Raw genomic sequence first — 12,834 nt, 5'->3', positions numbered from 1 at the left:
TCAGAGGGTTTTAAGTGTAAAAGCTAAAGAGCTATTTAATTACCTCCTTAAAATGGTTCTTCAACTCAGCATTTTCTGAATGTAATCTACAGGACAGAAAAAACTCTTATACCAATTGTGCTAAAATTCTTCTAATAAAGAAATGAGATTGCCATAATTTTAAAAATAACAAAATAAACAAACAGTAAATCTACTAAAAACACTACAAAAAAGGGGGGAAAAATGGGAAAACATTTTAAGAAGTTCATCATACATATCTACAAAACATATATTGCAACTAGCTTCTATTTAACCTTCTGTTTATTTAATCTAGCAGTAAGTTAAACATATCTCGCCTTATATGGCATAAAAATACATGAAAAAATGGGGAGGGTTGCTAAAAGACTGCAAGTGAGGCTTCATTTTGTGGACTCACATTACCTGCACCACTGAAGATATGCAGGATGTCTTCAGTGGTGCAAAGTGAATATATGGTGGGATGTGAAAGCTTGGAAAGCTGTGTTATGATGGCCCAATTTGTGGTGCCACAAACATTGAACTTCAAGAGGGATCTGAATATTCTGACAATGTAGTGCTTCCTGCTTTGTGGTGTTTCTACAGAACTGACCATTGTCTCTTTCAGCAAGACAATGCACATAAGACTGCTGCAACTGCGTGGTTTGTGGATATGAACGCACCACACTTGACCAGACTGCCTCCAGAGAGCCCAGTCAAGTGTGGTAACATTCTCCACTTCATCCCACAGATGATCTGGAGAATGTAACCCACAACAGTCCAGGACCTCATTACATGCCTACAGAAAGAATGGTCCAAAATTCCCATTGATCACTATTGTATGCTTGTGGAAAGTATGTCCCATAGAAACTCACGTTATGAACCTCGGTTCTGAATGTTCTTGTGGAAATTTGTGTTCCACTTGATATTCAGCACTGCATTTAACATGTTGGCTGACAAATGGTGGTTTTTACATATTATCCTTTATAGCACCCTAGAGTCACATTCGATGTGCATGTGCGATGGGTCATTCATTGCGGGATAGCTCTTGCAGTTGCCCTGTGTCCTGAGATGGAAGCCCTGTGCTTCCATCTCAGTAATGGTATCACTGATTGTTGACCTAGGATGGCCCAATTTGTCAACAATTTGCCACACAGATAGGCCTGTGACATCTGGACATGGCATCTTATCACACATCTTTACACATCATTACCAAACAGATAGGCCTATGACATGGCATCTTATCACACATCTCTTTCAAACTCTGTCAGTTCCCCCTCTCACACCCATTTCACCCAGACGCAGATGCACTGACATGGGAGCATCATATTCCTCCAATTTATACTGGCTACAAACACGTGACTTATTACATGGCATGATGCACTGCCCATGCAGATATTCATTCACTTTTTTCAAAGCAGCATATGTGTACACAATGTGCCCTTAAGTAATGAGATAACAAGTATATCGAAACAAAGAATTATATTTGGAATTGTCAATTACACAGATTCAAAATAACCTCCCTCCAGCTCCATACAACATTTACATCTGTTGTACAGGTGTTCGAAGGCATGGTGGAAGTCCTGAATGGGAACTTCCTTCAGTGTCTTGGTCACACCGTGTTGGATGTCCTCAATGTCACTGAAGTACTCCCCTTTCAAAGCACTTCATCTTTGGGAAGGGGGGGGGGAAGGTCTGTGATAACCAAATCTAGTGAATGGGGGGGGGGGATGTTCAATCACACAGATCAACTTTGAAGCCAGAAACTGCTTTACAGGCAGTGCACAGTGCATGGGCACATTATTAAGCAACAGAAACCAATGGTTGTTTGAACAGTTCTTTCCTAACACATTGCATGTGGATATACAGTCGTTGCATTACTCCTAAATAACACTGACCATTCACTGTGGTACTTTAAGGAACAAATTCGCATTAAATAATTCTAGCAGAATTGAAAAAAATAATGACTATTGTCTTGACACGTGATTTTTGCAACCTGACTTTCTTCTGCCAGGGAGAAAACATTCCATGCTCTGGCATTTCATTTCCAGATCAAACTGAAATCACCAACTTTCATCACCAGTGACAATTCTTTGCAACACATCATGATCCTGATCAAATACATGGATGAAATTTTGACAACATGCAACCCTGTGTTCTCTCCCTTTCTGTTCTTGTGTCAACGTGTATGGTACAAACCTCGAACAAATCTTCATCTTGAGCAAATCTCTTTTTAAGATTAATCTGGCCATTTCCTTACTGACACCAAGCTGTATGCTGCAATAGCATAGTGGTTATTCGCCTGTCATGGGCAACAATTTCCCTAGTTTTCACCACATTTTCATTTGTCTGTGCAGAAACTGGCTATCCACAGTGTAGTTTATCCTCCAGGGATTCCCTCCCCTCTTTAAATGCTGAAAACTAGCAGAACACCTGTGCACAGCTCAGGCAGTCATCGGCATAAACTTTTTTTTATGTCTTGGTACACTTCTGTAGCAGTGTCATGATACAGAAGTGTACCAAGAAGTATTGATACAGTGTACCATACCGTACTGTACTGATAAATTACAGTTTTACTGTTAATTATCTTAATTTACAGTAAAATTTTATGACAACTCTTTGCTCCAAGACACAACTTCTGACATGCATCATTCTCACACACACTCTTAATTCAACAGTTGCCACATGAAAGTTGCTGCATCACCTAACTCAAAAGTTGCACTCATGATTGCAAAACACTCTAGCAGTCAAAATTATAAACACATTTGTTACTTTTATTCAAAGGAAGGACTGCCCTGTAAAAAATCAATCTTCAATCTCATTATTTAACGGGTACACTGTGTGTGTGTGTGTGTGTGTGTGTGTGTGTGTGTGTGTGTGTGTGTGTGTGTGTAGCATCATCATCAGCAGCAGCAACCGTTCTTAATCCACTGCTGAATGAAGGGGAAGGCCTTTCCAATCTTTCTCCACTTGGTCTTGTCCTGGCTGCTTGTTGCTATGTCACTCCAATGTGTTTCCTGATTTTATTCCTCATGCAGCTAAATGGTTATCCTCTAGGCCTCTTTTGCAGTCTCTGGGGGATCCAGTTTATTATTTCTGCAATCCATCATTGGTCAGATCTTCTAGCAATGTAATCTGCCCATTTTCATTTTAGGGTTTTTACATGGATAATGACATCTTCCACTCTTGTGATTCATGTCATCCATTTCTTATCTCTTCTTGTAATTCCCATCATGCTTCTCTGAGTGGTCTCTGCCTTTGTATGCCTCTGATCTGATTCATAGGTAAGAAACTGTAGGATGTACTGGTTAAAAACTTTTCTCTTTACACATAAGGTAGGAAGCCCCACCTTTACTGCTCATATGCTTAATTCAGTTACTGACATTGTAATAATCATATGTAATATTAAGTGCTTTCAGTGAAGCAACACTATGGAATTCAGCAGCCAGATATCTAATCCAGAATAAGAGTGAAAAAAAAATCAATTACATGAAATTAATCGAACTAAGAAATAAAATGAACCAAGAGAATATTAGCTGGCATTATAAGAAATAAGTTGTCAATTAAATAGAATAATATTCTAGAAATTCAAATTGACACAGAGTTATTATTATGCAAAATAAGGAATATTCCTGAGAATTGAAGTCTACAGGATAATAACAATTTTCCCAACTTGAATAAATATGACTGCATGTCCATTTCAATTAAATAATTTATTTATTTTTCTCTTTGCTCTATTTACACAATTAACAACAGTATTGTAAAGTTTACTTATGCAGCTCATGCATCTCTTTTTTTTTTTTTTTTTTTTTTTTTTTTTGCTTGCTTTGAAGATGATAATATTACATCAGCAGTGCAGTAAGGGCAATGAGTAACTGGGACAAGGGAAAAAATCCCCCCCCCCCCACTCTCATGTTAGGGTTATTGAAAGTGAATGCAATAGTATAGTTGTATTATACAGAATAGATATGTAATTAAATAAATTTTTGTATATATCAAGTATTTACTCTCTCAGGATGTTCCGACCTTTCCTTGAATGCTTTTATCACCAGTTAATTTTCCCTACGACACATACCCAACTTGTCCCATTCTTGTTACAAAACCATACACCAGTGAAATTTAGCAGGAATTATTATTATTATTACATGACACCTCCAGGGAGTCCGAAGACTCATCGAGGGGAGGGCACTTACTCCACAACTCTCTGTTTCCACCATTCAACTCCACCAACTACAACTATGGCAATGCCATCTATCGTCCATCATCACCACTAGTATTTTCACAGACAACCATAAACATCCATGCCCAAGGCAGGATTCGAACCCACAGCCTTTTGGCTGGAGAGCGGCTATGCTAACCATTCGGCCAACCAGGCCGGTTTCTAATTACTACATTAGAAGAAACTCTCTACTAGTATATGTATGGTTATTATCATCTAGTTATTTCATTAAAATAAAATTACCATGTCTATTATCTGTATAAATTTATTATCTAAAACTTACTGCAAAACGTTTGCTTCCAGATGAAGATGTTCTACTGATAAAGCTAAGCATGACTCAGCAGCTAGTAAATAATCAGCACATGCACTATGCTTGCTATGTACTGCTAAATCAAAGGGCTTCATTCTTGATTCATTCTTACTATTCATATCCCCTCCATGAAGAATTAACACCTAGAAAATGAAAGTTACAAATCTCATTATCATTTGGATATCATTTCATATCACTGTTTCGTAGATGTGGTATAATTATGTTGCTAGTAGCCAATAATTTACATACATAAATAACTATATGAGGTTACTTCTATGATCAAATTTTTGGAAAATATTATTTCAGCTGCATCTGAAATTTCTTATTTATCAAAATAAATTTTAATTTCAGAAAAATTCAAGTGGGAATTTGAAATTTGTCCAAAAAATTGTCTTTTTACAGCATTAATATCTTTGAAGGTCTATAAACAAGATCAAGTTAAACTAACTTGTAGTTAATAATACTTCGTATGTACTAACTGTGAAGAGAAAGTCTCCAAATAATAAAATTTTCTACAAAACTCTAAACATGTTTTCCAAGAATTTTGGAAACTTGTTGAATAAATGGTCAGAGGCAATCCATTAGCAATGTCAAGCAGTGTAGTTATGGAATAAAGTAACATAGCATCATTCATCATAATATATAGCAAATAAATGAAGACTTACAATATGCATCAATTACACTGCAAACTGCCATACACAACTGTGCAGTATCCTGATTTAAGCAGAGAATGGCTCTTAGAAGAGAGCATCCAGCATTATGTGGAATTCCATCTCAAATTTTATCCAATTATAGTGCATGTAAAGTAAATTTTGGTACATTTCAACTGATGTGGAGTAAATTATCTTGAGATAATGCTGTTCAGTGAGAGTATGAAAGTGCAAATCAGGAAAAACAAAGGGGGGTTTGGGGGGGGGGGGGGGGCAGGCAGTTTTGAAGCAAGTAAAAGAGTGGAAGATGACCTAGTGATGTTGAATGTAGCTCCTCAGGTTCTGAAAGTATGGAAAAGACAACACAAGGTGCGAAAGAGGTTGGGGTCAAAGGGGACTACTGCAGTTTATGTATATTAATGTCAGAGGCACCTGGATTAAGGAGTTTTTGCATTAGTTAGTTTAACTTGACCAGGCTTAGTTGACAGGTAGAGACAGAATGCGATGGGTATAGTATTTTCAGAGAGGAAAAAAGGGAATAAGATGAAGGAGTTTTGCTAATGACAGCAAAAAAAAAAAGAGTAGGAGTTCAACAGGAAGATGGGGATTAAAAGAGCAGTGCATTTTGAGGTTAGCTAGTGTGAGACAGAGACCAACAGTTGAAATATATATAGTTGGTTACTGCTAGTGCTTATTTTATAAAAAGATAGATGCTAGCACTCATTCTTTCCTAGCAATAAAAATTAAAAGGATATGAAAAGAAAAACTAAAAAAAATTTACTAAGATTGTTCATAGTGTAATAATGATGTTCTGGAATAAGAATGAAGTACATAATACACAGTTTATTGAGCATAAATTTATTGTACAAGTATTGGGTTGGCAAATAAGTTCGTTCGGTTTTTCAGAGTGAAATGAAACACATTTTATTTAATATATATAATACATACTAGTCAGTTATATATTGACCCTCTTTATCAATGACCTCTTGCCATCTGTCCATCAACTTAATTATGCCGCGTTCATAAAATTCCTGAGGTTTACTGGCGAAAAACTGATCCAGGTGTCTTTTGACAGCCTCCTCATTAGCGAAGGTTTTCCCATTCAGAGAATTCTGCAATGATTGGAATAAATAGTAATCGGAAGGTGCCAGGTCCGGTGAATACGGAGGATGCAGCAAAACATCCCAGCCAAGACGCAACAATTTACTCCGGGTTAACGATGTGTAGGGTCTGGCGTTATCGTGCTGAAAGACAACTAATTTCCGATTTGTTCTGTGCTAATTGCACAGACCAGTCGTGTTAACTGTGAGCAACAGACAGTTGAATCAATTGTTCTGCCTGATGGTAACACCTCGTAGTGGACAACACCTTTATAATCTCCACACAGAGAGCATGATCTTCTTTGAGTGCAATCCCATTTTCGAGGTTGTTCGCAGTGGTTCGCTCTTGTGTCTCCATGATCTTTTATGTACCATGTTATCATACACGACCCATTTTTCATCTCTCATAATCATCCGCTTCAAAACTGGGTCATTTTCTTGGCAACATCGCAGTGAATCACAGATGGATATGCGAGCAGTCATACTGGCCTTAGTCAATTCATGCGGCACCCAAACATTGAGTTTTGAAACATATCCCAGCTTGTGCAAATGGTTTTCAACGCTTGTATGAGATATATTCAGTACTGCAGCAATCTCCCGCACTGTTTATAATGGATTTTTGTCGATGATATCCTTCGCAACACTCAAATCAACCTCGGTCGGGTGAACGGCGCATCACTGATGTCGAAATCTCCAGAATGGAATTTGGCATATGCGTTCTGTTAAGGCACCATCCATACAGTGCATATTTTTTTATGGGCCTCCGCGGCTCGTTTGCCTTTTTTGAAATAAAAAAGCAAAATATGCCGATAATGTACATTATTTCCTTCCATTTCTAAAAATATGTTACGCACACACAATTGAAGTAGGCCAAACGAAAATTCACTGAAAGGTTATGTGAAATGTCGCCTTTCAACTGCGCAATAGCGCTGCACGGTAGAGCAACAATAGTGACAGGCGAAGCAGTGTAAACTTGTACTAACGCATAAACTGAACGAACTTATTTGCTAACCCAATATATAAAAAATAGGTGCACATTAATTTTTTTATAAACAATTCCAAGTTTTTTTTAATTTCTCATCTGGCAAAATATGCCCACTTCTTTCCTTACTATTTGTGTCTATTGGTAAATGATGTTTCCTAAGCAGCCATGAACAGACATATTTTGCTCAATTAAAGTGTGTCAGTGGTGGACCTACAATATTGACTAATCTATCCTGTGAAGTGAACCTCCTTAAAATCTTAGATTTTCAACAGCAGTGTCAGCATCCTGTAAACTCAAGAAAATTGACCACAGAACATACATTATTTTCATTAAAAATATTCTGTTAGGATTAGGTACCATAAGATGGCAGCACTTGTTAGCCATCTCTTCGCTGCAAGTCACTTAATTAGTGATAACCTTGGGTCATCTATCTCTGATTGGCTACCAGTGGAGATTGAATTGCCCACTCAGTCTCCAAAAGTTAGATAAGACAAAAATGGCCTCACCTACTCCCTATATGGGAATAAAAAGGAGTTAGCTGATTATTTATTTATTTATTTGTTTTTTACATCCAAGTCTTTTATTTTGACAGTCTAGTCAGTTATATTTCACCCAGAAGTAATTATTTTGATCAACAGTACAGCGACTTCGCCAGCCATTTTTTGACAGCCGCTGTAGTTAACTCCACTCATTTTCTCACTTGTTTTTAATTTTGTAACTGTAGAAGGGGAAAAGAAACTGGTAGTTCTTTTAATTTTTTACTTTAATGTTCAAGACAATTTTTGTATTACTTCTTAGATGAGCAGATCATCTGCAAATGTTGGATAAAATGATTTAACACATTCTCAAGGGTGGCAATAAATCATCTCATGCCATACTTGACCTTGAGGCAGGACAAGAATTTGTAACATGCTTCTTTTTACTTCTTATCTGATATATAATGGTAGCTTAGTACTGAAATAAAAATGACTCTCCATAGTGAAAAACATCTCCCCCTATAGAGACCATACTGCACAGAAGCAAGCACAACAAAGTTTTATTGTAACAGTACACAGACAGTCAATATAACAGAGAATTAGAGTATTTAGTATGATTAGAGACAAATAGAATGAAAATGACTATATAATCAAAAAAAAAAAAAACAACCTTTCTCAACAGACACCAATACTGCACAGATGCAAATGGAAAAGGATACTGGACTCTGCATCTTAATCTGTATATTTGCTGTTACAGATTCAGATTCATTAGCACTGCCCATTTTGAACTCCCTGGTGGACACAGGAAGTTAAAGAGGCAGTGAAGGAAAAGAAGAAAGCATATCAAAAGTTCCTGGCAAATAAATCAGCTTGTGCTCTTAGAGAATATAGAGACAAATGCAAGAATGCTAAACACTGTGTAAAACTAGCTAAACAAAAGTCATGGGAGGACTTTGACAAAAATATAGAAAATAAATATCAAGAAGGTGGCAAAATATTCTGGAGGTTGTTGAAGAAGCTTAGAAATGGAGGAAAGAGTGCTGTAAAAGGAGTTAGAGATGATAAAGGTGACATGAAAACTGGAATAAAAGATATCCTTGAAGTATGGAGTAATTACTGTGAAAAACTGCTAAATGAAACAAGCAGTGATGACAGCACAGTGGTAAAAAACACTGACCAGGCATGCAGGCAGGAATACATATCTATACTTGAAGTAGAAAAAGCCATCAAAGGCTTGAAATGTGGAAAGGCAGCTGGAGTAGATGATATTCGACCAGAAATGCTGAAGTATCGTGTATAAGAGTCTTATAGTGGCTGCACTGCATAGTTCAGAAAGCCTGGACAGAGGGAAGAATTCCCGATGATTGGAGTAGAGCTCTCATAGTACCCATATATAAAAAGGGAAATAAAACTGCATGTGAGAATTACAGAGGTATTTCCCTCTGAACTACTGAGTGTTCCTGGTAAGATATATGCAAGTATACTTCAGAAATGATTGAGAGGAATTGTGGAAGAAAAGCTTGGTGAAGAACATGCTGGATTCAGGCCAAACAGAGGCTGTCAGGATCAGATCTTCACTTTACAACAAATAGTCGAGAAAGCATGGGAATATAACAAAGACCTGTATTTAAGTTTTGTCGATTTGGAAAAGGCATATGATAAGGAGCAAGAGAGAGAGAGAAGCTATTCAATACGCTGCAGTTATATGGTGTCAATGGGGCATTATATCAAGCAATACTTAGTCTTTATTTCAGTTGTAAGTCAGCAGTTAGAATTGAAGGAAGTACAGGAAGATGGTTTAATGTTAAATGTGGTATGAGACAAGGATATACATTATCCCCTCTGTTATTCATTATCTATATGGATCACATTATGAAGGAAAGTGGTATTAAACATGATATCAAAATTGGAGATGTTAATGTCAGCTCTTTGCTTTATGCGGATGATGTTATACTTCTAAATAAATCCACTGCAAGATTCTCTGACTAAATTGAATAACTGTTGTAATAGATATGGTATGAAGGTCAGCAACAAAAAGACAAAGATAATGAAAATAGGCAGAATCATTGAAAATGTCAACTGTGTTGTGAATGGAGAACCTGTGGAACAAGTAAAACATTTCAGCTACTTAGGCACGATTTTTAGTGAAGATGGTAAATTAAATATAGAAATAGACAACAGAATCAGCAAAGCTGGTATGGTGGGAAGTCAATTGAATAAATTCATATGGAATAAGAGAGAAATTAGTCAGAACACTAAATTAGCTGTACACAAGACATTGTTCAAACCAGTTTTAACTTATGGATCTGAGAGCTGGGTCAGAAGTAAAACACTTGACCAAAGACTAGAGACCACAGATATGAGAGTCCTGAGAAAGATTATAGGTGTGAACAGATGGCATCAATGGCAATATTATATTAAAAACGAGGATATTAGGAAAGAACTTGACATTGTCTGCATCCAGGAATGCGTTAGGAGCTAATCTCAGGTGGCATGGTCACCTAAACAGAATGGGCGAGGAAAGATTAGCAAAACACGTGTTCGCTGCCAGGTTGGCAGCAAATCGACCCAGAGGAAGACCAAGATATAGGTGGATTGATATGGTACAAAGTGCCTTAGACAATAGAAATATAAGATCTGATAATTTTGGAGTCTTGACAAATAACAGACTGATTTGGAGGAAAATTGTAGATAGGAAGTTAGTAAAGATATAATTTTTTCATGTAGTATTGTCATATCCTGTACACCCCTTGTGGGTATATGGCAGGAATTTGATGATGATGATGATATCCAATTTTGTGTTGTTAGCAAACTGGATATTTCCTTTTATTTCTTATATCATTGATGTACAAATTAAACAGCAGCAGCAGCAGCAGTCAAAGTATAGAGCCCTACATTACATCACTAGTCACTTATCTTACTAAATCCTGGATTCAGTTCTCCCATATACTACTCTTTGATATCCATCCATTTGCTTCCTCTTATTCATATCACTGAGGTATGCAGAGAGGTGCAGAATAGGACATGGTGGAGACACATGATATTCAATCTCCTGGAGGGAGAAGACACCTGACAGGACAGGACAGAACAGGATTCATATCACCAGTTTTGTATACAACCTCATTTGCTTCAGTCTATATAAGTGTTCCATGTGATAACCTGTCAAATGCCTTTGCAAAGTCCAGCAACATCACTGTGTAGCCATTTTCTTTATCCAACTCAACTATCACTTGGGCATGTTATTTAGGCAAAGCAAGACCTACCTTTCACAAAACCATGCCTCATCCCCACCCCTCACACACCCTTCCATAGAGTATCATATTCTTGTTTACCATTTCTGAATTTTGCCTTTTACCAACTTTTCCAATACTTGAACCACCACTCCTGAGCGACTCCAAGACAGTGGATTGATCTGTCTTGGAGTCTCTTTCATGCCACAGAACTATTTTGCCCTTTCAACTCCTTTGGCACCTTCCCAGAGCTGAGGCTTAAATTAAAGCTTGGTCACAGAACTTCCAGTTCTTCCTTTGCACATTCTCATATTCCATCCACCATGGCTATATTTGCATTAAGGTTTTACAATATCCAAAGCACTTCTGATTCATCTGCCTCTGTTCTCACATCAGCCAAGGTCACATATGGCACTGCTCTTTCTCCACCTGGATGGTACACTCTTGCAAAATGATCACTCAGAAAGTCAACTGATTTGTCTATTTGTTATGTATTAACAGCACTCATTAAAGTTATCCTTCAGCAGTTGCTATCCATTTATTTGCCATATAGTAAAAAGTTTGGGATTTTCTTTTGCCTGTTCAGTTAGCATCCCCTCATAATGTGCTTTTCCCTTCCTTGCCATACTGGTTATTCTTCTTGTATAATTTCCATTTCCTTCTGTCCCTGTGACTATTCTTTCTTCCAGTTCCCTCATAGTTGAAGTCTCCCATAATAACTACTCATCCTGCACTCCTCGTACTAATTTGCCATTGCATACTGTCCACATTCTCCTTACACCCCTGGTAAAAAAAAAAGTAAAAAGAAGCATGTTACAAATTTTTGTGTCCTGCTTCAAGGTCAAGTATTGTATGAGATGATTTATTGCCACCCTCATGAATGTGTTAAATCATTTTATCCAACATTCATAGATGATAACTGCTACCAGTTTAATGTGGCAAAGTGTAATTTTATACACTCTGGCAAGAAGAGATCACAAGCTGCTTATGGAACTGGACTTCATGAAATTGATGCAACTAGAGATTTGGAGTGAAAGGATAGGGAGCTGACATTTACAGGGCATACTGAAAAGGTTGACAAAAAACTGCTCCTCAGATTACTTGGATACATTGACAAACAGGTATTATTCCACTTTACAAGGCTTTAATAAGGCCATATCTGGATTACTGCACACAGATCTAGTTACTTGGATTCCTTGGGATGACAAGATGGAGGAGGTCTCTGAGATGACTAACTACGATTGTGAGAGGCCAATGGAATGCTTCTTATGAGGATAGATTGAAGTCTTGCGAGTTACAAAAGCTAGGTGATAGTTAGAAAAGAGGGATAAGATAGAAACATGTAAGTTATTAAAGGAGTTTTATAGAATTAACAAAGAAGACTTTTTGTTCAATACATGGCAGGAAGTGAGAGAATAAGGATTAACTGCCCCCCCCCCAAAAAAAAAATTGTGTAGGATCAGCAAGGGTATGTAAAGACTAGATTTTTTGCTTGGAGTTATAAAATAGGTGGTTGTGATGAGTGAGTGCTTCATTGATGAATGAGTTCAAGGAGAGGTAGGATAGGCATTGTGTGAATAATGGTTAGTATGTGCCCCCCCCCCCCCCTGCAATGAGTCTGATTCCATAGAGATGACATAAGAATTATCATCATCATCATCAAATTCCTGCCATGTACCCTCAAGGGGTGTACAGGATATCATAGTACTACATGAAAAAAATTACATCATTTCTAACTTCCTATCTACAATTTTCCTCCAAATCAGTCTGTTACTTGTCAAGACTCCAACATTATCAGATCTTATATTTCTATTGTCTAAGGCATTTTGTGCCATATCAATCCACCTATATCTTGGTCTTCCTATGGGTC

At 37.3% G+C, this 12,834-nt stretch overlaps 1 protein-coding gene across 1 annotated transcript in view; it reads right to left on the bottom strand.

Moving 5' to 3' along the window:
- Positions 1–12,834, bottom strand: part of LOC150094163 (uncharacterized) — a 128,952-nt gene that overhangs the window by 67,543 nt on the left and 48,575 nt on the right. The window contains exons 6-7 of the mRNA XM_090412414.1: positions 4,497–4,666; positions 44–86 (exon numbers count right to left, since the gene is read on the bottom strand). Of these exons, the coding sequence (XP_090268540.1) occupies positions 44–86; positions 4,497–4,666 (213 nt within the window). The remainder of the gene's footprint in view (positions 1–43; positions 87–4,496; positions 4,667–12,834) is intronic.

The sequence above is a fragment of the Typopeltis vanoorti genome, chromosome 22 (genome assembly GCF_054136105.1).
Source record: "Typopeltis vanoorti isolate ZY-2024b chromosome 22, IOZ_Tvanoo_1.0, whole genome shotgun sequence".
In the NCBI taxonomy this organism is placed as follows: Eukaryota; Metazoa; Arthropoda; class Arachnida; order Uropygi; family Thelyphonidae; genus Typopeltis; species Typopeltis vanoorti.
This window is presented reverse-complemented; position numbering and strand designations above follow the sequence as displayed.